Source organism: Oncorhynchus mykiss, chromosome 17 (genome assembly GCF_013265735.2).
Source record: "Oncorhynchus mykiss isolate Arlee chromosome 17, USDA_OmykA_1.1, whole genome shotgun sequence".
Classification (NCBI taxonomy): Eukaryota; Metazoa; Chordata; class Actinopteri; order Salmoniformes; family Salmonidae; genus Oncorhynchus; species Oncorhynchus mykiss.
In genome coordinates this window covers 80,613,774-80,641,202 of record NC_048581.1, presented here as the reverse complement: position 1 = coordinate 80,641,202, position 27,429 = coordinate 80,613,774, and the positions used below count along the sequence as shown (strand labels likewise).

At 44.2% G+C, this 27,429-nt stretch overlaps 1 protein-coding gene across 4 annotated transcripts in view; it reads right to left on the bottom strand.

The window, feature by feature from the left end:
* Nucleotides 1-27,429, bottom strand: part of uba7 (ubiquitin-like modifier activating enzyme 7) — a 71,730-nt gene that overhangs the window by 33,723 nt on the left and 10,578 nt on the right. For 2 of the 4 annotated variants that reach the window (XR_005037088.1, XM_036950741.1), the window contains exons 14-21: nucleotides 25,624-25,820; nucleotides 23,571-23,635; nucleotides 19,950-20,148; nucleotides 11,075-11,149; nucleotides 9,180-9,375; nucleotides 8,995-9,086; nucleotides 6,889-6,981; nucleotides 5,257-5,448 (exon numbers count right to left, since the gene is read on the bottom strand). Coding sequence is in view for 3 of the 4 variants with exons in the window: in XM_036950741.1 (XP_036806636.1) it covers nucleotides 5,257-5,448; nucleotides 6,889-6,981; nucleotides 8,995-9,086; nucleotides 9,180-9,375; nucleotides 11,075-11,149; nucleotides 19,950-20,148; nucleotides 23,571-23,635; nucleotides 25,624-25,820 (1,109 nt within the window). In the remaining variant the exon portion in view is untranslated. Of the gene's footprint in view, nucleotides 1-5,256; nucleotides 5,449-6,888; nucleotides 6,982-7,448; nucleotides 7,507-8,994; nucleotides 9,087-9,179; nucleotides 9,376-11,074; nucleotides 11,150-19,949; nucleotides 20,149-23,570; nucleotides 23,636-25,623; nucleotides 25,821-27,429 lie in introns of those variants that run through there. The other 2 variants (XM_036950743.1, XM_036950742.1) reach the window with 2 other exon arrangements.

Here is a 27,429-nt window from a genome sequence, read left to right as displayed (position 1 = left end):
CCAACAGGTCACAGACATGCCAATGGGATTGAGATCCGGGCTCTTCACTGGCCATGGCAGAACACTGACATTCCTGTCTTGCAGGAAATCACGCACAGAACAAGCAGCATGGCTGGTGGCATTGTCATGCTGGAGTGTCATGTCAGGATGAGCCTGGAGGAAGGGTACCACATGAGGGAGGAGGATGTCTTCCCTTTAACGCACAACATTGAGATAGCCTGCAATGACAACAAGCTCAGTCCGATGATGCTGTGACACACCGCCCCAGGCCATGACAGACCCTCCACCTCCAAATCAATCCCGCTCCAGAGTACAGGCCTCGGTGTAACGCTTATTCCTTCGACGATAAACGTGAATCTGACCATCACCCCTGGTGAGAAAACCGCGAATCGTCAGAGAAGAGCACTTTTTGCCAGTCCTGCCTGGTCCAGAGACGGTGGGTTTGCGCCCAAATGCAACATTGTTGCCGGTGAGGACCTGCCTTACAACAGGCCTACAAGCCCTCAGTCCAGCCTCTCTCAGCCTATTGTGGACAGTCTGAGCACTGATGGAGGGATTGTGCGTTCCTGGTGTAACTCGAGCAGTTGTTGTTGCCATCCTGTACCTGTCCCACAGGTGTGATGTTCGGATGTACCGATCCTGTGCAGGTGTTGTTACACGTAGTCTGACACTGCGAGGACGATCAGCTGTCCGTCCTGTCTCCCTATAGCGCTGTCTTAGGCGTCTCACAGTACGGACATTGCAATTTATTCCCCTAGCCACATCTGCACATCATGCCTCCTTGCAGCATGCCTAAGGACCCTGGGCATCTTTCTTTTGGTGTTTTTCAGAGTCAGTAGAAAGGCCTCTTTAGTGTCCTAAGTTTTCATACCTGTGTCCTTAATTACCTACGGTCTGTAAGCTGTTAGTGTCTTAACGACCGTTCCACAGGTGCATGTTCATTAATTGTTTATGGTTCATTGAACAAGCATGGGAAACAGTGTTTTAACCCTTTACAATGAAGATCTGTGAAGTTATTTGGATTTTTACGAATTATCTTTGAAAGACAGGGTCCTGAAAAATGGACGTTTCTTTTTTTGCTGAGTTTATTATACCACCTTTATGGTTGCAATAACCATCTACCAGTCTCCGTGGCCAGATGTTAATGGTCCATTTATATGGGGCTTTCACTGCAGGTCTTCTCTTAGCCAACGTTTAGCTCATCGGTACTGTGTACAATCTCTCTTTCTCCTAGAATGATATCTCTATATCCACAGAGCATGTTTCTGCAGAGAAGGAGGACTGTGGCATGCAGACAAAATATCTAAAGATGAGGTTATCTGCTGGTCAAGCTAACAGACTACCAAACCCATTTAAGGCTCTAGTCCAGTTATTTGATATAAAAAGCTGACTGATCTCATGGCAGGGGTGGTCTACATCCATGCATGCGTAAGTTGATCCCTTGATAGTTGTCAGATCACCAGTGAGATGTAACAGCTGCACGCCTGCACTCACTTCAAAAGCAGACTAATAAAATCGGCAATAATCCTGAAGGATATTTAGTCTGGCGGGGAAACGGGCTGAGATGAAAATGATAAAGTAGCATGTTGCAGCAATGACTAAAGCAGACCATGTGGTCCAGCTGCGATTCAGCTCTGTGACGAAGAGGCAAAATCTTGATACTTATCAATGTGTTCATGAAACATTTGTTTAAGAAAAAAACATTGTAAAAGCAGGTATAATTATAATAAATACACTGTGCAGAGTGCTATACAAAGAATATAAACATTTGTATGACCTTATTAACAGTGTATTTGCTAAAGTATTTTTTCTTGTTCCTCCGGATAACGTATACAAATCATTTCTCTACCTAATTACTGGTGCTGCAGACTGCGTGCTTCCCATGCACTTCTCCTTCATGTTGCCATCTCTCCATCTGGCCTGACAGCTTGTCTTCCACACACCTCCTCCTCCTCCACCACACACACCTCCTCCATCTAGCACACAAAGGCTGCCAAGGTGAGCTGAGGTAACCAGACCCCAGGACTCCCTCCAGATGGCTCTGGCCACACCTTCCAACAGGCTAGCTGGGCAGCTGGCCTTTACAACACTCAGGAGAAAGGGAGCGGCTATCCCCATATCTTTGCCTCAGACAAGGTGAGAGGCTATCAAACACCTTCGCCATTTTAAAGTAGTAATATCATTGATAAGAGGGGGGTTTGACTGACAAGGTGCTTTGGGAACAGTGACTGGAGTGAGGTAATTGGTAAGCTTGTATGTGAGAGCATGTCATTCCTAAACACAGGAAAGGAAGCAGCAGACAGAAGTATGTATGAGCTGAAGTATTGAAAACAAACCCACAGGAAGCTGAGGTCTGTCTAGGCCTTCTGTTAACCCAGTCTACTCTCAGGAGGACTAGGGGAGATGCACGCACACGTTCCTCACATAAAACAACATCCTCCCTCCCCGCCTGTCAGGAGGGCTGACCTGGGACTTCCCCAATTCTGACCTTTGGGTTCAGAGGTCACTCATGTGCCATGTTCATGATGACCACTATGCTATGAATGTCCATAAACCCAGATACTATCAATTTTGGCATAATCAAGTTGCTTTGCTTCTATTGTACATACAGGAAACATGGACACAAAAGAGGAGGCAGAGTGTTAGTCTGCATCACTATATTTCAGCAAAACTATTCAAACACAAAAAGCACGGTAAGCCTGTTTTTTTTGCAATGGAGGAAATTAGGTGACATTTGTTCTCTTTAGTCAGTCTCCAGTCTGACTGAGACACAAGTTGCGACCATTTGGGAGGGGTGGGGAGTGGGGAGCATGAGGAGAGACTGTATGAGGACCAGAACACCTCTTACCATTTGTGTGTTCTGGACACTGCGAACACAAGTGTATTGGTGAAGACAGGTGTGTGTGTGTGTGTGTGTGTGTGTGTGTGTGTGTGTGTGTGCACAATATACACTGAGCATACAAAACATTAGGAACACCTTCCTAATATTGAGTTGCACCCTCCTTTTGCCCTCAGAACAGTCTCAATTCGTCTGGGTCCACCCAGACCCAGACCCAACACGCCTCTGTGTTCTCCCCATCTGGAGACCTGTATTCTATCTACTCTGGCCTACATGGCTCCTTCACTCTACTTAGTCAGCCATACACTAGCCCAGCTCAACACAGCACAACAACAGAGCTCAACACATTACAGCTCAGTCTAGCTCAGCTCAGCCCAACAATACAGCTCAACACAGTTCAGCACAGACCAGCTCAGCCCAACAATACAGCTCAACACAGTACAGCACAGACCAGCTCAGCTCAGCCCAACAATACAGCTCAACACAGTACAGCACAGACCAGCTCAGCTCAGCCCAACAAGAGAGCTCAACACAGACCAGCTCAGCTCAGCCCAACAAGAGAGCTCAACACAGTACAGCACAGACCAGCTCAGCTCAGCCCAACAAGAGAGCTCAACACAGTACAGCACAGACCAGCTCTGCTCAGCCCAACAAGAGAGCTCAACACAGTACAGCACAGACCAGCTCAGCTCAGCCCAACATGAGAGCTCAACACAGTACAGCACAGACCAGCTCTGCTCAGCCCAACAAGAGAGCTCAACACAGTACAGCACAGACCAGCTCAGCTCAGCCCAACAAGAGAGCTCAACACAGTACATACAGCTCAGCACCGCACAGCCCAACAAGAGAGCTCAACACAGTACAGCACAGACCAGCTCAGCTCAGCCCAACAAGAGAGCTCAACACAGTACAGCACAGACCAGCTCTGCTCAGCCCAACAAGAGAGCTCAACACAGTACAGCACAGACCAGCTCAGCTCAGCCCAACAAGAGAGCTCAACACAGTACAGCACAGACCAGCTCTGCTCAGCCCAACAAGAGAGCTCAACACAGTACAGCACAGACCAGCTCAGCTCAGCCCAACAAGAGAGCTCAACACAGTACATACAGCTCAGCACCGCACAGCCCAACAAGAGAGCTCAACACAGTACATACAGCTCAGCACCGCACAGCCCAGTCATTAGCTGCAGTTGGATGGCTTCCTGTGCATTGAGACATGAAGATACTTATTTAGAAGCTGAACTAAAATATATGCTGATGCCACAAAAAAAGAGACTTGAACAGTTGGGGTCTGGAAAATATTGTCCCCCTCATCTCTGCAGTGTGTTATAAATCTTTAGGTTCTAGTTATTTAAAGTGCTCTCTCTGCATGACTGCTAACATTCACGGTGAATCAACTGTTTTCCATGCAGTTCTGACTAGGTTTGGAATGTCTGGACAAGGGTCAAGTAAAAGAGGAAAAACAGAACTTCCCTACACAGAACTGGTGAAACATGATTTCCAACATGAATCATAACAAAAAGCCATTATGTCTGTGCTGTCCCCGCCTCATATGCTCCCATAGGTCTCATAAACAGGCCTACATATTGCCATAGCTACCTAACTGCTCAACAAGCTTTTAGCATACCAAACCGAGCAAGAGGACAGTGTACAGTACAACAACCCTTGTACTGTCGGGATTTGGGGGCGCCTACGGGAGGACAAGGCCCGCTTCCCAGGTCAGACCCTTCCAGAGGTGAGCTATCCTGGGACGGGGAAGGAGGGCGTTGTGGGCGTCACCTTACCTCATCATCGGGTGTCCTCCCAATCCATGACCCAGAACTAGACCCAGAGTTCTGTTTGGCTTTCTAATTGGCAAGTGCCCATTCTTGTTCTAGGTTATAGTGTGGCCATTGTTCCATAGAACCGAATAACCCAAAAGCCAGGCATTACATCTGAAGCAAACTGGAGATGTGGGCCTGAAAGCTCTCTCTTCTTAGAACACACTTTTCTCTGCTCTTTTCTCTGCTTCTATTCTATTATCTTGCTTCACACTTGGGTGCCTTTATGCATTGAAGGTCTCCTGGATTGTGCAAACACAGCTCCAGGCAGGGTGGTGCGGGGGTGGGGGGGTGTACAGTTACTCCCTGCCTTACCTGGATGCAAACACCCTCTCGGATTAGACTGAGCTGAGTTAACCTCTCCCTTATGGGCCGTGGATTCTCAGGTTAGCTGTAGTCTCTTACACTATAAAGCGGAACAGATTTAGGCCTAAATGCTGAAGTAACAGTAGCAGTTAAGAGGCAGACTGAATACAGTCTCTGTTTTATTCTATTTTACCATGTAAATACTGTCAGTTCAATTCCCTCTCCTGTAAAAAAAAAAAAAATCGCATTCATCACTTTACACTGTGGGTGTGTGTGCTGACCGGTCACTCACTGTGAAGCGCTGTGGCCCGAGGGGCTCTGACAGGACACAGTACTGGACAGCCAGGTTGATGTAGCCTGAGCGGTAGGAGCTGATCTTCCTGTGGCCCTGGACCAGCTTGTACAGCTCCACACACATCAGACCTGCCACCGCAGCCGTGGTCGTGGCTATAGCCGGGATGATGCGACCCGCGATCAGCTTACTCTGTGGATGAGGGGAGAAAGAAGCTCCAGTTAAAAGAGTGTGTGTGTGTGTGTTTGGTTTTACTATCCTTGTGGGGACCAGAAGTCCTCACAAGGATAGTAAAACAAAGAAAAGTGAGAGGGGGGGGGGCATTTGTGGGGACATTTCGCTAGGAGTTAGGAGTTAGGGTTAGAGTTAGGAGTTAGGGTTAGGAGTTAGGAGTTAGGGGTTAGGAGTTAGGGTTAGGAGTTAGGGTTAGGAGTTAGGGTTAGGAGTTAGGGTTAGGAGTTAGAGTTAGGAGTTAGGGTTAGAGTTAGGAGTTAGGGTTAGGAGTTAGGGTTAGAGTTAGGGTTAGGAGTTAGGGTTAGGAGTTAGAGTTAGGAGTTAGGGTTAGAGTTAGGAGTTAGGGTTAGGAGTTAGGGTTAGGAGTTAGGGTTAGGAGTTAGGGTTAGGAGTTAGAGTTAGGAGTTAGGGTTAGAGTTAGGAGTTAGGGTTAGGAGTTAGGGTTAGGAGTTAGGGTTAGGAGTTAGGGTTAGGAGTTAGAGTTAGGAGTTAGGGTTAGGAGTTAGGGTTAGGAGTTAGAGTTAGGAGTTAGGGTTAGAGTTAGGAGTTAGGGTTAGGAGTTAGGGTTAGGAGTTAGGGTTAGGAGTTAGGGTTAGGAGTTAGAGTTAGGAGTTAGGGTTAGGAGTTAGGGTTAGGAGTTAGAGTTAGGAGTTAGGAGTTAGGGTTAGGAGTTAGGGTTAGGAGTTAGAGTTAGGAGTTAGGGTTAGGAGTTAGGAGTTAGGGTTAGGAGTTAGGGTTAGGAGTTAGAGTTAGGAGTTAGGGTTAGAGTTAGGAGTTAGGGTTAGGAGTTAGGGTTAGGAGTTAGAGTTAGGAGTTAGGGTTAGAGTTAGGAGTTAGGGTTAGGAGTTAGGGTTAGGAGTTAGAGTTAGGAGTTAGGGTTAGAGTTAGGAGTTAGGGTTAGGAGTTAGGGTTAGGAGTTAGAGTTAGGGTTAGAGTTAGGAGTTAGGGTTAGGAGTTAGGGTTAGGAGTTAGGGTTAGGAGTTAGAGTTAGGAGTTAGAGTTAGGGGTTAGGAGTTAGGGTTAGAGTTAGGAGTTAGGGTTAGGAGTTAGGGTTAGGAGTTAGGGTTAGGAGTTAGAGTTAGGAGTTAGAGTTAGGGGTTAGGAGTTAGGGTTAGAGTTAGGAGTTGGGGGTTAGGAGTTGGGGGTTAGGAGTTAGGGTTAGGAGTTAGGGTTAGAGTTAGGGGTTAGGAGTTAGGGTTAGAATTAGGGGTTAGGGTTAGAGTTAGGGGTTAGGGTTAGAGTTAGGGGTTTAAAATGGGAATTAATTGTTTGTTCCCCACAAGGACAGAAAAACAAATCTCAAAAATCTTTTGAGATACTGGGAAATCTCTTTCTCTCACTCTTTCTATCACTCTCTGTTGTGTCGCTGTAATAGGAGAAAACAATGAAGATTCTAACCTTGTGACGATCAGCTGTTGGGATGTCGTAGTTCTCTGCCCTCAAGTTAGAGGCAGCCACTATGTAGTCTATGTGGAAGTTATTATCATCATCCTGTAAACACAATTGATCCTCTTTATAATACATGAATGCATTAACTGTTAATATCCAAAGACCACTAGATTGTTCTATTTTCAGGGAACACCTGCCACAGGAGCAACATGGTTCTGAAGAGGAGACAACTGGAGAAACATTCTGACATACATTACATCAACAGCTGTGAGATGAAGATGAGATCAACTGATTCCAGGCCAGAATACTTCTCAGCACTTCCTTGTCTGTTAAAGCCAAATGAGTCAATGATGTGATGCCGTGGTTCGTCTGCTTTGAGCTCTGAGGCCTTTGTGTCTGTGTCACTTTAATTACACTAGTACATGACTTATCACCCCTCTGCCATGTAGTGGAAATCAGATTCCCCTGTTAGCGACACTGTCTATGAGCTCACACCTCAGCCAGCACAGCCCTACAAAGAGGGCGACAATCAGTCAGGGGCAGCTGGAGGGGTCATGAGGTAGTCTCACCTGGCAACCCGATACTGCGGAATCTGTTTCCTCACATTCCAGGCATCTGTAGCATGACCTGTCCAGTTAGCAGAGGTAGAGAGTAGGTGGACAAGGAGGATGAGGAGGTGGACGAGGAGGAGGGTCTCAGTCACATCCAAGGAAAGGTGACATCTAATACCTGTCTTACCTCAGCCACCCTACACACTTCACCAGCCACCCTGCACACTTCACCAGCCACCCTACACACTTCACCAGCCACCCTACACACTTCACCAGCCACCCTACACACTTCACCAGCCACCCTACACACTTCGCCAGCCACAATAATCAGTCATCTGTACTACACAGCTCCAAACCTCCTTTAATGATGGATAGATGAGGCGGGGGAGTGAGAGAGAAGAGAGAGAGTGGGAGTGAGAGAAAGAAAGAAAGAAAGGAGAGAGAGAGAGAGGCTCCAGTTCCACTGCATGACAGTGACTGGCTGTACAATGGAAGTGTTATGGAGGAACTTTTGCCCTCGGGGCTGCGTGAGTGTGCTGCTTCACAGGGCTGGGTGACATGGTGGTGGTAGACCATGTGAGATGGGGAGCGGGGGGGGGGGGGGGACGGACGACGACGACGACACCCTACAGCCCCACAAACAGGGCTAGAGGTCCTCAGGCCTAGTCACTGTAGACTGTTTATTCACCACTGTTCTGTAGACTGTTTATTCACCACTGTTCTGTAGACTGTTTATTCACCACTGTTCTGTAGACTGTTTATTCACCACTGTTCTGTAGACTGTTTATTCACCACTGTTCTGTAGACTGTTTATTCACCACTGTTCTGTAGACTGTTTATTCACAACTGTTCTGGAGACTGTTTATTCACAACTATTCTGTAGACTGTTTATTCATCACTGTTCTGTAGACTGTTTATTCACCACTGTTCTGTAGACTGTTTCTTCACCACTGTTCTGTAGACTGTTTATTCACCACTGTTCTGGAGACTGTTTATTCACCACTGTTCTGTAGACTGTTTATTCACCACTGTTCTGTAGACTGTTTATTCACCACTGTTCTGTAGACTGTTTATTCCCCACTGTTCTGTAGACTGTTTATTCATCACTGTTCTGTAGACTGTTTATTCACCACTGTTCTGTAGACTGTTTATTCACCACTGTTCTGTAGACTGTTTATTCACCACTGTTCTGTAGACTGTTTATTCACCACTGTTCTGTAGACTGTTTATTCACCACTGTTCTGTAGACTGTTTATTCACCACTGTTCTGAAAGCTGTTAATAACAAGATATGCACTCTCTAAAATACTACCCCTTACAGTAGCAGTGCAACAGAGAGGACCCAGAACACAGGACAGCCCTGTTTCCTTTGACACTGAGCCACTGCAGTGTGTGTCCCGTCAGGGACTAGTACAGACAAGGGTCACTGAGGACCCAAAGACCAAACTGCTATTTTTTTTGCCCCATATAGAGTTCAACATGGACCATTGCCCTCTGTGTGGCCCCTAGCACTATGCAGTGTTACCAGTGGAGATATGGCGAGCATGGCGCTGGGCTCTTATTACCTTCTCAAAGTCAATGGGGTGCATCTGCAGGGCTGCGCTGTTCACTGGAGGAGAGGACAGCTTCTTCTGCAACTCATCCAGTCGGCCTGTGTCTGGTCAAATGGAACAGAAATACAGAGTAACACAAAGGCCTGAGAAACAGGCTTATAACACAACATACAGTAGATAAATGGACAGTTACTCACCCAAATGTCCACTCTCCCTCTCCTCCTCCATCTCCTTGTCAGTGAGATGGATCTTGACAGTAGACTTGGGGGTGAAGGCAGGTATGTGGACCGTCTCTAGGATGCTCCTGATTGCAGAGCTGTCTCGTGTACCCACAATCCCATAGATCTGCCCATAGAGGTTGGCTGCTGCCACCACATAGTCCATATGGGTGGTCTACAATACATGACAAGATAACACAAACTGTTAATGACCCCCCCACCTCTCCATCTCAACAGTCAGAACCAGACCTGCTGAGGTAAAATAAATAATTACATTACACACATGCTGCTAACTCAAACAAAACCCACAAATCCACTTTGGTCATATTAGGGGTGGTACAAAGACCACTTCCAACCAGTTGCACGCGAGGAGCAAAAGCTATGGAAAATGTTAATATCTGACAGGATGTTCATCATGAATAGAGGATGTTCATCATGGATAGAGGATGTTCATCATGAATAGAGGATGTTCATCATGGATAGAGGATGTTCATCATGGATAGAGGATGTTCATCATGGATAGAGGATGTTCATCATGGATAGAGTTGGCTAGGTTCCTTTCTAAATGTAATCCGTTACAGTTACTAGTTAGCGGTCTAAAATTGTGACCAGTAACGTAACTTTTAGATTACTCAAACTCAGTAGCACAATCTGATTACTTTCAGTTACTTTTGGATTACTTTCCTCATCAAAGGCATTAGAAGAAGACAAAAAGGTTTCATCAAACACATTTGGTGTCCTCATAGTGGTCTCTGACTTGTGGTCAGACTCGCTCAGGTGGAACAAACTTAAACTTGCGCCGTTTTTCAATGCTGACTTGAAAATCATTGAGAAATCAGAAAGGTGTCATAGTATATTTTTTGGCAAACATTGTTCTGAATTTAAAAGTAATCCAAGAAGTAATCATCTGTTTTTTTCAAAAATATCTGTAATCTGATTAGAATATTTTTGTGATTCATCATGTAGTTTTAAATAGTAATGTCTACCATTGAATACATCAGAGGACTATGAAAGATTCATAGGGTGGTTCCACTGATTTACAACTGCTACTAAATGGCATTCAACAGGCCATGAATAGGCTCTATGCTCTAGAAGCAGTCAGTGTGTTTATTGAGTGTGTTGATAAGAGGCATTCCTAAAGAACATTGTTGTGTCCTATTGTCTGCCTGTGAGAGCTGCAGGCCCAGACCTGAGGACAGGTGAGGAGACAACCCCTCATACCAGGAGAGGAGGGGAACAGAGAGGAGATAACAGAGAGTAGAAAACAGAGAGGAGAGAACAGAGAGGAGAGAACAGAGAGGAGGGGAACAGAGGAGGGAACAGAGGAGAGAACGGAGAGGAGAGAACAGAGAGGAGAGAACAGAGAGGAGAGAACAGAGGAGGGAACAGAGAAGAGAGAACATGGAGGAGAGAACAGAGAGGAGAGAAAAGAGAGGAGAGAAAAGAGAGGAGGGGAACAAAGTGGAGAGAACAAAGTGGAGAGAACAGAGAGGAGAGAACGATTTTTCACCTCTATAGCTCCATTGTGTGTGCCTGTGTGTGTGTGTGTGTGTGTGTGTGTGTGTGTGTGTGTGTGTGTGTGTGTGTGTGTGTGTGTGTGTGTGTGTGCATGCACGTGTGTGTGTATATGTGTACGTAAAGTTGGGGTAGATTTTATCCACCTTGCTTTGTCAGCAGCAGAAGGTAAGTGGTTCTCACAGGTTAGATAAGAACCAATCCAATATACAACCAGAGAGAATGTGAGGGGTGTGTTATCAGCTAAGATAATGACATTTCAAATCATTCCTGCTGGTTCGACAGGCAAATGAGACAACTGCAGTGCACTGTGTGTGTCTGAGACTGAGGAGAGATACAGTAGGTTGTGTAACACTTACATTGCTGGGGTCAAAGGTCAAGGGATGGGGACATCTCTTTGCCCCAGACCAGAAAGGCAGACCTGAACTCGTCAACTGAGAAAACACAGACAAAGAGTGAATATTCAATTAAATCAATCAATCACAGCAATAATTAACCAATACAATGACGGTGTTCAAAGCAAAGGGGGTCTTGAGACTGTCCACACCAATCCATAGGAAATATACATCACTACCTAGATGATCATGGGATTATATGATATCTTCATAACCACAGAGTAAATATGGAAAGGGATGTGTCCTTGTGCTTGGTATATGAATGACAATCACATTCTAATATAATACTTTCCCTGGGTCATTATCTGACACACCAACACCACATTCCCAGAGGCCATGCAGGCAGACAGAGAGACAGTTGTGTTGACGACACCATTTGTTGTCCTGATAAAAGAAGAACAGAGGAGCCTGAGAGCTTTGATCCCGAGTGGTGCAGCAGTCTAAGGCACTGCATGTCAGTGCTAGCGACGTCACTACAGACACCCTGGTTCGTATCCAGGCTGTATCACAACCGGCCGTGATTGGGAGTCAAATAGGGCGGCGCACAATTGGCCCAGCGTCGTCCTGGTTTGGCCGGTGTAGGCCGTCATTGTAAATAAGAATTAGTTCCCAACTGACTTGCCTAGTTAAATAAAGGTTACATAAAAATTTAGAAAATAGCCAACAGTCTAAACAGTCCCAACAGTCTAAACAGTCTAAACAGTCCCAACAGTCTAAACAGTCCCAACAGTCTAAACAGTCCCAACAGTCCCAACAGTCCCGACAGTCTAAACAGTCCCAACAGTCCAAACAGTCTAAATAGTCTAAACAGTCCCAACAGTGCAAACAGTCCCAACAGTCTAAACAGTCCCAACAGTCTACCAACATGGCCAACAGTCTAAACAGTCCAAACAGTCCAAACAGTCTAAACAGTCCCAACAGTCTACCAACATTGCCAACAGTCTAAACAGTCTAAACAGTCCCAACAGTCTACCAACATTGCCAACAGTCTCGACAGTCTAAACAGTCCCAACAGTCTACCAACATTGCCAACAGTCTCAACAGTCTACCAACATTGCCAACAGTCTCGACAGTCTAAACAGTCCCAACAGTCTACCAACATTGCCAACAGTCCCAACAGTCTACCAACATTGCCAACAGTCTCAACAGTCCCAACAGTCTACCAACATTGCCAACAGTCTAAACAGTCCCAACAGTCTACCAACATTGCCAACAGTCTACCAACACTCTTCCAACAGTCCCAATAGTCCCAACTAGGGCTGTGGTGGTCACAACATTTTATCAGCCGGTGATTGTCAAGCAAATAACTGCCGGTCTCACGGTAATAAACTGTTAATAAACATAAAAACATTTAGCATCTCCGGGCTTCCTACAAGCCACTGATGCAGAACTTTGGAACATTTCCATTTTAAAAAGTCTAATAAATCCATGTAATACAGCCCACACCTTCACAATAAAGTCATTATTATTTTAGACAGGTATGAAGAAGACTGATATGAAGAAAATGTAGTCTATTTCAGAAGAACAGAATAACATACTCTGAGTTGTCTTTATGTCAGGTCCTGATGTGTCTATGCCATATAGTTGTGGGATACACTAGTTCATTTAGCAGACAAAATTAGCTTAGAATTTCATGGCATTGTTTTTTGCGTAGGCTGTACACACTTCATCAGTCTCATTCACAATTTGACAAGCACTTGATAATGCCTTGAATTTCCCAGCATCATCCCCTTTGTGTGTCTCCGTAATGCCTCCTAACAAAATGTCCTTGGGCTCAATATATTAATTATAATTCCCTTCTCCCTGAGTCCTGTTTGCTCCGAAGCACCTCTTACTCACATGGCTCTTCATCAAGTGATCTGGTCTTTTACAAGTGAAGACAGACACATCGGGGACGTGCATCCTTATCCAATTCCTAGTTGCACATTGAAGATATTGGATGAACTGTCCACATTTACTTTTTGTCAGCCAACAAGTTGAGTAGGACTAACGAACAGCAAAAGCACTAGTCAATGTCAATCTACTATCCCCCATAGTACAAAAGTTGACCTATTCTATTCTGTTTGAGAAACACATATTCCAAACATTGTCTGGGACAGTCATGTGATGCGATAGATCCCAAATTAATACAACCACTAGCATCAAAAAAACTTTTTTACACAATGTTGATAAACTATTAGGCTATTTCTTCATATTATAAGTGCAGCAATGCGGACACTACAGTAGGCTATATGAGCCAATGTTCCATTATCAAAAGTGACCACAAATGCGATTATGCATGTGATTATCTTCCCCAAACTTGAAACTCCACACACTGCTTATGTATGCCAGTTAGGCTCTACACCCCTTGTAAAGCGGATTCATGTGCTTAATTTAAAGTAGTTATTTGGCCTCTTTAGTTGTGATACAAAGCTTATCAAAACATACAGGCATGTGGGCCTGAGGTGAGGTGTGCGACTATGATTTGAAAAAGTCATCAAAAAAGGCATAACTTGTAATTGATACGCTGATCACAAGTGGTAATATATAATTCACAAGTGACAGGCTTATATTGTCACCCATCAGACTATTCTTGATTTAATCTTGTCTTTACATATACAAAAAAATATATATGTGAAATTTGTTTTTACTAAGAATGGACCATTATCAGGCACCTGTCTCGAAACAGGGGCAGGGGAAAATGGACATGTCATCTACACACTTACAGTTGAAGTCGGAAGTTTACATACACCTTAGCCAAATACATTTAAACTCAGTTTTTCACAATTCCTGACATTTAATCCTAGTAAAAAGTCCCTGTTTTAGGTCAGTTAGGATCAACACTTCATTTAAGTAATGTGAAATGTCAGAATAATAGTAGAGAGAATGATTTATTTCAGCTTTTACTTCTTTCATCACATTCCCAGTGGGTCAGAAGTTTACATACACTCAATTAGTATTTGGAAGCATTGCCTTTAAATTGTTTAACTTGGGTCAAAAGTTTCGGGTAGCCTTCCACAAGCTTCCCACAATAACTTGGGTGAATTTTGGCTCGTTCCTCCTGACAGAGCTGGTGTAACCGAGTCAGGTTTGTAGGCCTCCTTGCTTGCACACGCTTGCCAACCCATTGTCTATAGCATTGAGGTCAGGGCTTTGTGATGGCCACTCCAATACCTTGACTTTGTTGTCTTTAAGCCATTTTGCCACAACTTTGGAAGTATGCTTGGGGTCATTGTCCATTTGGAAGACTCATTTGTGACCAACCTTTAACTTCCTGACTGATGTCTTGAGATGTTGCTTCAATATATCCAATTTTCCTCCCTTGTGATGCCATCTATTTTGTGAAGTGCATCAGTCCCTCCTGCAGCAAAGCATCCCCAGAACATGATGCTGCCACCCCCGTGCTTCATGGTTGGGATGATGTTCTTCGGCTTGCAAGCCTCCCCCTTCTTCCTCCAAACATAACGATGGTTATTATGGCCAAACAGTTCTATTTTTATTTCATCAGACCAGAGGACATTTCTCCAAAAATAACAATATTTGTCCCCATGTGCAGTTGCAAACCGTAGTCTGGCTTTTTTGTGGCGGTTTTGGAGCAGTGGCTTCTTCCTTGCTGAGCGGCCTTTCAGGTTATGTCGATATAGGACTTGTTTTACTGTGGATATAGATAATTGTGTACCTGTTTCCTCCAGCATCTTCACAAGGCCCTTTGCTGCACCAAAGTACCTTCATCTCTAGGAGACAAAACACGTCTCCTTCCTGAGCGGTATGACGGCAGCGTGGTCCCATGGTGTTTATAGTTGCGTACTGTTGTTTGTACAGATGAACGTGGTTCCTTCAGGAATTTGGAAATTGCTCCCAATGATGAACCAGACTTGTCGAGGTCTCCCATTTTTTTTCTGAGGTCTTGGCTGATTTCTTTTGATTTTCCCATGATGTCAAGCAAAGAGGCACTGAGTTTGAAGGTAGGCCTTGAAATACATCCACAGGACTCAAATTATGTCAATTAGTCTATCAGAAGCTTCTAAAGCCATGACATCATTTTCTGGAATTTTCCAAGCTCTTTAAAGGCACAGTCAACTTAGTGTATGTAAACTTCTGACCCACTGGAATTGTGATACAGTGAATGATACGTGAAATAATCTGTCTGTAAACAATTGTTGGAAAAATTACTTGTGTCATGCACAAAGTAGATGTCCTAACCAACTTGCCAAAAGTAAAGTTTGTTTTAACAAGAAATTTGTGGAGTGGTTGAAAAATGAGTTTTAATGACTCCAACCTAAGTGTATGTAAACATCCGACTTCAACTGTACATAGCGAATGGAGGACGCTTCTCCCGTGGTTCATTTTCATGCCAGCCAGGTAGGCTGTACTCCTGTTGTAAAGGGAAGCAATGTTCTTAATATTAGGAAAGTTCAGAAAACTATATAGTAGGTGTAGCCTATAGAAAACTGATGGGATCTTCCTCTTTTTTATTTAACTAGGCAAGTCAGTTAAGAAAAAAGTCTTATTTACAATGACGGCCTACCCCGGCCGACGCTGGGCCAATTGTGCGCCGTCCGATGGGACTCCCAATCACGGCCGGTTGTGATACAGCCTGGAATCGAAACAGGGTCTGTAGTGACGCCTCTGGCACTGAGATGCAGTGTCTTAGACCGCTGCGCCACTTGAGAGCTCAATAGAGGCCATCACTCTGTTTTCTCAAACAATTGCATAGCCTACAGAATGCTCTCACGAAGTGTTTGATTAGATTTTAGGATACATTTGCATTGATGTCAGAGTGATTAGAGGGACAATAGAGTGCTGAGTAACAGGCAGTTAGAAGTTTGTTAGGCTACTAATGACCAGCAGCATCAGAACTTGGAGAAGCCTAATTACAGTGACTAAACAGTCACGTGGAATTTGACTGCCTTCATGAATCCTGACCGCCGGTGTGGCGGTCTACCAAAAGTCCCAACAGTCTACCAACAGTCACAACAGTCTAAACAGTCTACCAAAAGTCCCAACAGTCTACCAACAGTCTACCAACAGTCTACCAACAGTCACAACAGTCTAAACAGTCTACCAAAAGTCCCAACAGTCTACCAACAGTCTACCAACAGTCACAACAGTCTACCAATAGTCACAACAGTCACAACAGTCTACCAATAGTCCCAACAGTCACAACAGTCTACCAACAGTCACAACAGTCTAAACAGTCTACCAACAGTCTACCAACTGTCACGACTGTCTAAACAGTCTACCAATAGTCACAACAGTCACAACAGTCTACCAATAGTCACAACAGTCACAATAGTCTAAACAGTCTATCAACAGTCACAACAGTCTACCAACAGTCACAACAGTCTACCAATAGTCCCAACAGTCTACCAATAGTCCCAACAGTCCCAACAGTCTACCAATAGTCCCAACTGTCTACCAACAGTCACAACAGTCTAAACAGTCCCAACAGTCACAACAGTCTACCAACAGTCCCAACAGTCTACCAAGTCACAACAGTCTACCAATAGTCCCAACAGTCTAAACAGTCTACCAACAGTCTACCAATAGTCCCAACAGTCTACCAACAGTCTACCAACAGTCCCAACATACCCAATAGTCCCAACAGTCTACCAACAGTCTACCAATAGTCCCAACAGTCTAAACAGCCTACCAACAGTCTAAACAGTCTACCAACAGTCCCAACAGTCTACCAACAGTCCCAATAGTCTACCAATAGTCCCAACAGTCTACCAACAGTCTCAACAGTCTACCAACCATCTACCAACAGTCCCAACAATCTACCAACAGTCCCAACAGCCTACCAACAATCACCCAACAGTCTACCAACAATCACCCAACAGTCTACCGATAGTCCCAACAGTCTACCAATAGTCCCAACAGTCTACCAAAAGTCTTCCAACAGTCCCAACACTCTACAAAAACTCCCAACACTCCCAACAGTCTACCAACAATCTCCCAACAGTCTACCAACAGTCCCAACAGCCTACCAAAAGTCCCAACACTCTACAAAACTCCCAACACTCATAACAGTCTACCAACACTCCCAGTCTACCAACCATCTACCAACAGTCCCAACAGCCTACCAGCAATCACCCAACAGTCTACCAATAGTCCCAACAGTCTACCAAGTCTTCCAACAGTCTACCAAAAGTCTTCCAACAGTCCCAACACTCTACAAAAACTCCCAACACTCATAACAGTCTACCAACACTCCCAACAGTCTACCAACACTCCCAACAGTCTGCCAATAGCCTACCAATAGTCTACCAACAGTCCCAACACTCTACCAAAAGGCCTACAACAAATGGGCTTTCCCCCTCCAGCTGGGAGAGAGGGACTTATCACTGAGAATGATCTCAAATCAGTCTACCTGCAGGGGGCAATTCTTATAGCAGCTCAGGGTAATCTGCCATCATTATACCCTACAGAGAGGGTTATCTACAACCAATATACCCTACAGAGAGGGGTATCTACCATCATTATACCCTACAGAGAGGGGTATCTACCACCATTATACCCTACAGAGAGGGTTATCTACCATCATTATACCCTACAGAGAGGGTTATCTACCATCATTATACCCTACAGAGAGAGGTATCTACCATCATTATACCCTACAGAGAGGGGTTATCTACCACCATTATACCCTACAGAGAGGGGTACCTACCACCATTATACCCTACAGAGAGGGTTATCTACCACCATTATACCCTACAGAGAGGGGTATCTACCACCATTATACCCTACACAGAAGAGTATCTGGTTTCTTAGGGGCGTCTTCAAGATCCAGTAAGTAATGTCAGAAGGTAGCAGAATAATGTCTTACCAACAACAGCTGCAAATTCAAATAAAACTACATCACGTTTTGAAGTTCAATTTCTTTGCTTTGTTTAACAACACTATCATGTTTCTAGCAAATACGTTTTGTGGTCCAGAATGCAAACCGGACGCGCGCGTGAGTATGACCAATGAGGAGAAGGCACATGGGTATACGCTTCTATAAACCAACGAGGAGATGGGAGATGCAGGACTTGCACCACGTTCAGCGTCACAAATAGAACTGACTTAGTGTGGGTGCAATGATTGAATAACATGTATGGGTACATTTATTTTGCCATTTGTCTAAAGTAAATTTGACGACATGATAATGCAGGAAAAGCTGTTTTCTTACAAAATATTTGAAAACTTTAGCTATGTCATCATATTTCCAGGCATTATATTGTAATTTAGAATTAACAGTCGCTCGCCCCCGTCCAGAATGACTGGGCTTATCAAGACATTAGGGCTCCACTATAGCGCAGCCGTAAGAGGGGGGGCTTGAGAACCTTCCTAACAATGGCATGACACGACCGAGTGACGGAGGTGCAACCTATGAATAGGGAGAAGTATCTAACAAAATAACTACATTAAGTAATTCACTAATCATAAACTATTTACATACAGTATAATAGAAATGTTGGTACATTTGTGGACAACATTTGAACTTACTCAAACTTTAATACCATTCAATCTGCATAAGGGCAGTTTCTGTTGATAAAGGGGAGGGAAACACAAAACGCATGCCTGTAAAATAGATTTGCATTTCTCTTCCCAAAAAGCATTTCAGCCTACTGGTAAGGCAGTTGGACATTGTATTTCAATCATTGACATTTTGTGGAAGTTAACCAACACTAGCCTTATCACACTTCCCCAGAAAGCAGCTGTGGTTAGAATCGACTCTCTGGGAGGATACAGAAACCACAGCCAGCCTAACTGTACTAATGACCTTTTAAAACAGAGAGAAAACGGGGAAGAAAAACAGGAACCCAAACATTTTACTGAAACCAACAACAAATGTCTGTCCTTTTAATACATCTAAAACAGCTTCCTACTCTCATACGACTTGTGCCACTGCAGAATAACAAGTTACACCATGACTTAATGCAAACACAAAGGGATCTTTTCTCTCTGTTTTGATACATTACAATATTTTGCGTGATGTATTGCAGCCACTCATCAGAACTGTAACCCAGAAATTTGAGTGCTTCAGAGCATGAGGCAAGGCCTGGTCAATTGTTTAACAATGACTCATTTTCCTGCTAAATGAGTCCAATACCAAACGGGCTTATCTCAGGGGACTTGGAGCAAAAATGCTATGCATTTCTTCCAGACAAAAATAATAAGGCTTTAAACAGGATATGAGTGGAATGGAATCGGTTGTCTCGGTCAGAGGAATTTTTATTGACCCATATTATATGAAGCAAGAGAAGGGAGATAGTGTTTATCAGACCAGGCCAGACAGGTCCAGTTGTCAGTGTCCTGTAAAAGGTGAATCCATATGATCCATGGGTAACAAGGGGAGTGTTTGGTTAGACACCCCCAGGTGTAACAGCATGTAATGTGATGTCACTCTCTGTCATCTATATGCCTCAGAATATTATATGGATCCCAACAGACGTTTTTGAGGATACCATATCAGTGGGTTGGTAAATACTAACTATCCCATGATATGTTCATGGTGTGTTCAATATGCTTAAAAAACAGCTTAGGGTGATATATTCTTGGATTATGTTTTACAAGGTAAAAATGAGAATGGGTTTCTGAAAATGTGGAACCATTTCTAATTATTGGACATTTTACTGTATATAAACTTGCCACTACATATGGCATATGTCTTGAACATAGATCAAAAGACAGGCTTATAGCCAGTATATGTCTATCATATGCAGAATTCTCAACAGGCAAGGTGTGTGAACAATAGTGCCACCAAGTGTTCAAATTCATAAACAATGTTAAAGAAAACCCTTACGTTTGGGGATTTAGGAGCTATGCCCCTGGATGTCCAATGATTTTCCAGTGTGTGTTGTGTTACTCTTACCTGGTCAGAGGGGAAACAGTGCAGCAGCTGTGCGATGTCGTTGTTGTAGAGGGTCTCCCACTGGCGACGGGCCCACCCGACACAGTCCTCCCAGCCTTGAGGCCGCTGTCCCCCCACACCTCCCCACACACACTCCAGGACCTCCAGAGCCTCCGCCTCCCCCCGACCCAGGGTGCGCTCCAGGAAACCAGCAGCATCCCTGCAGGGAACAATAGCATAAGCATCATTAGACCTGGACCTCTCCCCTAATGGACCTTCATGTAATCTCCTTCAAGACGATGTTTCTCCAGAAAGACTAAAAACATAAACGCAAAGGAAACCAATAGGGATGATGCAAGATGGGTGGGCAGGATGAGTTGGCCTTTAAAACTAATTTAAACCATCTCAAGGTCTCATAACATACTCCTCTCCTCTCCTCTCTCATAACATACTCCCTCCCCCTTCCATGTCTTCCGAGACATGGCTTGCTTTCAAATTCCAACGGTAATTGTGTAACACCTGAACAGTGGTGGAAGGAGCAGCCATGTCATATTCAACAACACTGGTTTCTGGATCCTATTTCAGTCAAACATGGACACATACTGTAACTATCCTCTTGTGCCCTTTACCCTTCACCTACTCTGAGGGGATTCCTATGGGCGAGGCAGTGCACGGCAAACCCAAGATATACTCATTCACCCTTCCTAATGTCTGTTTAACAGGAAGATGAACAACACTGAACAGTCAGTCAGTCAGTCAGTCAGTCAGTAGTATTGTTTCTGAGAAGTGAGAGGGGGTTAGGGGTGCTGCCTTTGAAACTGGCCCAAGGTCAGAGGTCACCCTGCATCTGAGGGGGAAGGAAGTGTTTGGAGTGATGGTGGTGTGTATTGTGTGTGGTGTGTGGAGGGTGTGTGGAGTGTGTGCAGAGCTCCATGGGTAGTATCTACCAGCCTGAGTCACATGTATGCCTGGTTCCTGTTAACACAGCATATATCCTGTGTTACACAGTCTCACCATCCTCTCCTACACCTACTCTGTTAGTCTGAGATGCTGGAGTTATTTTCAGCTGAGTCTGTGGGGCCTGCTCGGTGAGGTCTACGCTCGTCTCCAGAGGACACTACTCTCCACAGGAGGCAGGGGGCTTTTCCATCCCTAAAGGGGCCTATATTAAATCTCAGTAAAATACACTGAGCCTGGGAAAGAAACACAGAAAGGCCATGAGTCTTAACTGAACTCTTACTGGGGCAGATTAACAGGGCTCCGGAGCAGCTGATGGGCTCTTACTGGGGCAGATTAACAGGGCTCCGGAGCAACTGATGGACTCTTACTGGGGCAGATTAACAGGGCTCCGGAGCAACTGATGGACTCTTACTGGGACAGATTAACAGGGCTCCGGAGCAACTGATGGACTCTTACTGGGGCAGATTAACAGGGCTCCGGAGCAACTGATGGACTCTTACTGGGGCAGATTAACAGGGCTCCGGAGCAGCTGATGGACTCTTACTGGGGCAGATTAATAGGGCTCCCCTTGCAGCTGAGACCAATTGTCACTCTCACAGACCCACAGACCATTAGATAAACACACAATACATACAGAATACACAGCAAGACTCCAACTGCATTCCAAAAGTTTTGTAAAAACCAACCACAACAAAACCATGAGGACAGCGCTACTTCATTATAACACTTACTTTCCTCTTTCAGCAGGAAGTAAACTAGTCCTCAGGCCTGTAAGTGAATGGATGTATATGAGTTAGACATCTCTGCCTAATTAGCTGACTGACTGTGTGCCAGATGTTTAACCCAGGAGATTGTTAACCTAGAAGTCCCCTGCTGGGAGGGTGGCTTCACCCAGAAGACATCTCTTACCTGAGCTTTACTGCAACACTGGCTGTTCTTTAGAAACAGCACTAACTACTTCATTACCATCTGTAGGGCTCACTACTTATTTGGGGCATGTACAGGTGTCCTTCAGAAAGTATTCATTCCCCTTGAATTATTCTACATTTTGTTGTGTTACAGCCTGAATTCAAAATGGATTAAATATATTTTTCTCCTCACCCATCTACACACATTACCTCATAATTACATGTTTTTTTCAAATGTATTGAAAATGTATTACAGAAATATTTCATTTACATACAGTATTCACACCCCTGAGTCAATACTTTGTAGAACTATCTTTGGCAGCACTTACAGCTATGAGTCTTTCTGGGTAAGTCTCTAAGAGCTTTCCACACCTCGATTGTGCAACATTTATACATTATTATTTTCAAAGTTCTTCAAGCTCTGTCAAATTGGTTGTTGATCATTACTAGACAACCATTTTCAGGTCTTGCCATAGATTATCAAGTTGATATAAGTCATGTATTCTTGGTAAGTAACTCCATTGTAGATTTGGCATTGTGTTTTAGGTTATTGTCCTGCAGAAAGGTGAATTCACCTCCCAGTGTCTAGTGTAAAGCAGACTGAACCAGGTTTTCCTCTAAGGTTTGTCCTGTGCTTAGCTCCATTCCCTTTCTTTTTTATCCTGAAAAACTCCCCAGTCCTTAACGATAACAAGCATACCCATAACATGATGCAGCCACCATTATGCTCGAAAATATATAGAGTGGTACTCAGTAATGTGTTGTATTGGATTTGTCCCAAACATAACACTTCTGTATTCAGGGCAAAAAGTGAATTGCTTTCCCACATTTGTTGCTGTTTTACTTTAGTGTCTTGTTGCAAACAGGATGCATGATTTTTAGCATTTTTATTCTGTACAGACTTACTTCTTTTCACTCTGTCATTTAGGTTAGTAACTGCAATGTTGTTGATCCATCCTCAGTTTTCTCCCATCACAGCCATTAAACTCTGTAACTGTTTTAAAGTCACCATTGGCCTCATGGTGAAATCCTTCCTGTCTGACAACAGAGTTAGGAAGGACGCCTGTGTCTTTGTAGTGACTGTGTGTATTGATACACCATCCAAAGTGTGATTAATAAATTCACCATGCTCAAAGAGATATGTCTGTTTTTTTTGTGTGTTTTTTTTTTACCAAACTACCAATAGGTGCCCATCTTTGCGAGGCATTGGAAAACCTCCTGGTCATTATGGTTGAACATGCGTTTGAAATTCACTGCTTGACTGAGGTGCGTTACAGATAATATGTGGGGCACAGTTATGAGGTAGCCAATATGTTAAACATGAAAAGTCGATGAAAATTATTATGTGACTTGTTAAGCAGATTTTTTTCTCCTGAACTAATTTAGGCTTGCCATAACAAAGGGGTTGAATACTTATTGACTGAAGACATTTCAGCTATTCACTTTTAATTATTTTGTAAAAATGTCTAAAAACACAATTCCACTTTGACATTATGGGGTATTGTGTGTAGGCCAGTGACAAAAGAAAACTACATTTAATCCATTTTAAATTCAGGCTGTAACACAACAAAATGTGGAAAAAGTCAAGGGGTGTGAATACTGTCTGAAGGCACTGTATGTATGAGGGCAGACTGAGGCATCAAGAGCATAAGCCTGCGATCTGAAGCTAAAAGTTTCAGTAAAATACCAGAGACCACTTTGGAATTTAAAGATTCCATTTCTGCTCATCGTGTTTGCAACTGATTGAGTATGTTAGGAAAGAAGGTAGACTTACCTGAAGTACAGATTGACATGTTCAGCTGCTTGTTTATAGAGCCCCTCAAACTGGTCTCTGGCCCACTGCAAAGACACATGGTAGGTCTGACTTAATGGGGTTTTCATTTTAACTTCAGTTTGATGCACACTTTTCATTTAAGCATGGTCTCAATCACCCTCAAAATGCTTATCCATTCTGGGGCAAGTTTGAGAGTTAAGAGTGTAAAAAGCTTTGCATTTTAGATGAGTTGTGTGTGTGAGGGATTAAGAGATAAGTGGAGTATGGATGGATGGACTGAGTTAGGAGTTTGTACTGAACTGTATGGATGGAGATGGACTGAGTTAGGAGTTTATACTGTACTGTATGGATGGAGATGGACTGAGTTAGGAGTTAGTACTGTACTGTACTGTATGGACGGAGATGGACTGAGTTAGGAGTTGATACTGTACTGTATAGATGGAGATGGACTGAGTTAGGAGTTGATACTGTACTGTACTGTATGGACGGAGATGGACTGCGTTAGGAGTTGATACTGTACTGTATGGATGGAGATGGACTGAGTTAGGAGTTGATACTGTACTGTATGGACGGAGATGGACTGAGTTAGGAGTTGATACTGTACTGTACTGTATGGATGGAGATGGACTGAGTTAGGAGTTGATACTGTACTGTATGGATGGAGATGGGCTGAGTTAGGAGTTGATACTGTACTGTACTGTATGGATGGAGATGGACTGAGGTAGGAGTTAGTTATGTACTGTACTGTATGGATGGAGATGGACTGAGTTAGGAGTTGATACTGTACTGTATGGACGGAGATGGGCTGAGTTAGGAGTTGATACTGTACTATACTGTATGGATGGAGATGGACTGAGTTAGGAGTTGATACTGTACTGTACTGTATGGATGGAGATGGACTGAGTTAGGAGTTGATACTGTACTGTATGGATGGAGATGGACTGAGTTAGGAGTTGATACTGTACTGTATGGATGGAGATGGGCTGAGTTAGGAGTTGATACTGTACTGTATGGATGGAGATGGACTGAGTTAGGAGTTGATACTGTACTGTATGGACGGAGATGGACTGAGTTAGGAGTTGATACTGTACTGTACTGTATGGATGGAGATGGACTGAGTTAGGAGTTGATACTGTACTGTACTGTATGGATGGAGATGGACTGAGTTAGGAGTTGATACTGTACTGTATGGACGGAGATGGGCTGAGTTAGGAGTTGATACTGTACTGTACTGTATGGACGGAGATGGACTGAGTTAGGAGTTGATACTGTACTGTACTGTATGGATGGAGATGGACTGAGGTAGGAGTTAGTTCTGTACTGTACTGTATGGACGGAGATGGGCTGAGTTAGGAGTTGATACTGTACTGTACTGTATGGACGGAGATGGACTGAGTTAGGAGTTGATACTGTACTGTACTGTATGGATGGAGATGGACTGAGGTAGGAGTTAGTTCTGTACTGTACTGTATGGACGGAGATGGGCTGAGTTAGGAGTTGATACTGTACTGTATGGACGGAGATGGACTGAGTTAGGAGTTGATACTGTACTGTACTGTATGGATGGAGATGGACTGAGGTAGGAGTTAGTTCTGTACTGTACTGTATGGATGGAGATGGACTGAGTTAGGAGTTGATACTGTACTGTATGGACGGAGATGGGCTGAGTTAGGAGTTGATACTGTACTGTACTGTATGGACGGAGATGGGCCAAACCTAAGTTAAGTCAACGTTGGGTCAAATTGTTTGGGGTATGTCGACATGAGGTTAGTGTTGTAAGGTTATGCTCTGGATAGCTTGCCAGCCATGTGCCAGTCAGCCTACCAACCAGTCAGTCAGTCAGAGAGCAGCCATGTTTAAAGTGTGTTAAACGTAGCGTGGATGGCAGCTCATAGGGTAGAGGAATGCCATGGCCTAAACTCCTTTAATATGCTAGGATTCCAGAATGATGGTACAGGAGGTTGATATGACAATGCTAGGTTGCTGTGATGATGCTAGGCTACAGGGATGCAGTCCAAAACACATACAATCAGACTGCGGTTCCATGCCTCACCTGCAGGGTGTGCTCTATGCGGTGAGGGAAGTTCTTCAAGGTGCACAGTGGGCTGGCATTCTGGGAGCCGGTCTTGGCCGGTCCATAGGACTCAGTCAGGTGGGGAACTACCACTAGAGTATGGCCCTTACTACCCAGGGTACCCCCCTCCAGCATGGGTCTCTGGTGCTGGACACAGCGGCCATCCAGGTACACTCCTGTAGTGCACACACACACACACACACACACACACACACACACACACACACACACACACAGAGAAATAGTACAAAAATAGTAAACCAATAAGAACAGCTAAAAGTCACACAGCATATAAACAGGCTTGGGTTACTTTTAAAATGTATTTCGTAAATAGCTTTACATGTATTCCCCAACCGTGCCGATAGAGGACTGAAATACTATGTTATCTGTCTGTCTGCTCCCCCCACCATGCGTTCCACAATCCCTCTGAGCCAGCAGCTATCTACAGCATTACATAATAATAACCTAACGTAGCAGGGATAAAATAAACGCCTGAATCTACACTGAACAAAAAAACGCAACATGCAACAATTTCAAAGCTTTTACTGAGTTACAGTTCATATAAGGAAATCAGCCAATTGAAATAAATGCATTAGGCCTTAATCTATGGATTTCACAGGACTGGGAATACAGATATTCATCTGTTGGTTACAGATACCTTAAAAAAAAGGTAGGGAGTGGATCAGAAAACTAGTCAGTATCTGGTGTGACCACCACTTGCCTCATGCAGCGCGACATCTCCTTTGAATAAAGTTGATCAGGCTGTTGAGTGTGGCCTGTGGAATGTCAATGGCTGTGCGAAGTTGCTGGCTATTGGCGCCATACACGCAGTTAGGTCAAGACCCTGGTGAGGACGATGAGCACGCAGATGAGCTTCCCTAAGATGGTTTCTGACAGTTTGTGCAAAAATCTTCAGTTTTGCAAATTCACAGTTTCATCAGCAGTCCGGGTGGCTGGTCTCAGATGATTCCGCAGGTGAAAAAGCCAGATGTGGAGGTCCTGGGCTGGTGTGGTTACACGTGGTCTGTGGTTGTGAGGCCGGTTGGACATACTGCCAAATTCGTTAAAACGACGTTGGAAGCGGCTTATGATAGAGAAATGAACACTCAATTCGGTGGCAACAGCTTTGGTGGACATTCCTCCACTCAGCATGCCAATTGCACGCTCCCTCAAAACTGCACATTTTAGAGTGGCCTTTTACTGTCTCCAGCACAAGGTGCACCTGTGTAATGATCATGCTGTTTAATCATCTTCTTGATACGTGGATGGATTATGGATTATAGGTGGATGGGATTATTTTGGCAAAGGAGAAATACCCACTAACAGGGATGTAAACAAACTTGTGCACAAAATTTGAGAGAAATAAGCTTTTTGTGTATATGAAACATTTCTGGGATCTTTTATTTCAGCTCATGAAACATGGGACCAACACTTTTTACATGTTGCGTTTATGTTTTTGTTCAGTATAGATCCCCTACATACCTACAAACTCCTACTGGTCTTGACCATAAGAAAAAAACTGTCAGGGGAGGTTCTGTTCTGCACTGTTTAACCAATCCAGTAAATGTGGAGGAGGAGTTAAAGTGTGTGTGTGTGTGATTTTCTCATTAATGTTGTCGCCCTGTAATGTCCAAACCGGAAGTTGCATCACAGGCTCTCTTTCTATGTCCCCTGAAAACCGGTTGTTGAGGACTCGGCAGTGGCTAGTTACATAATGACCTCAAAGTCAGAGCCACACTGGGGAGTGAGTCAAGTCTGTCTAACAACACCAGACAGACAGACATA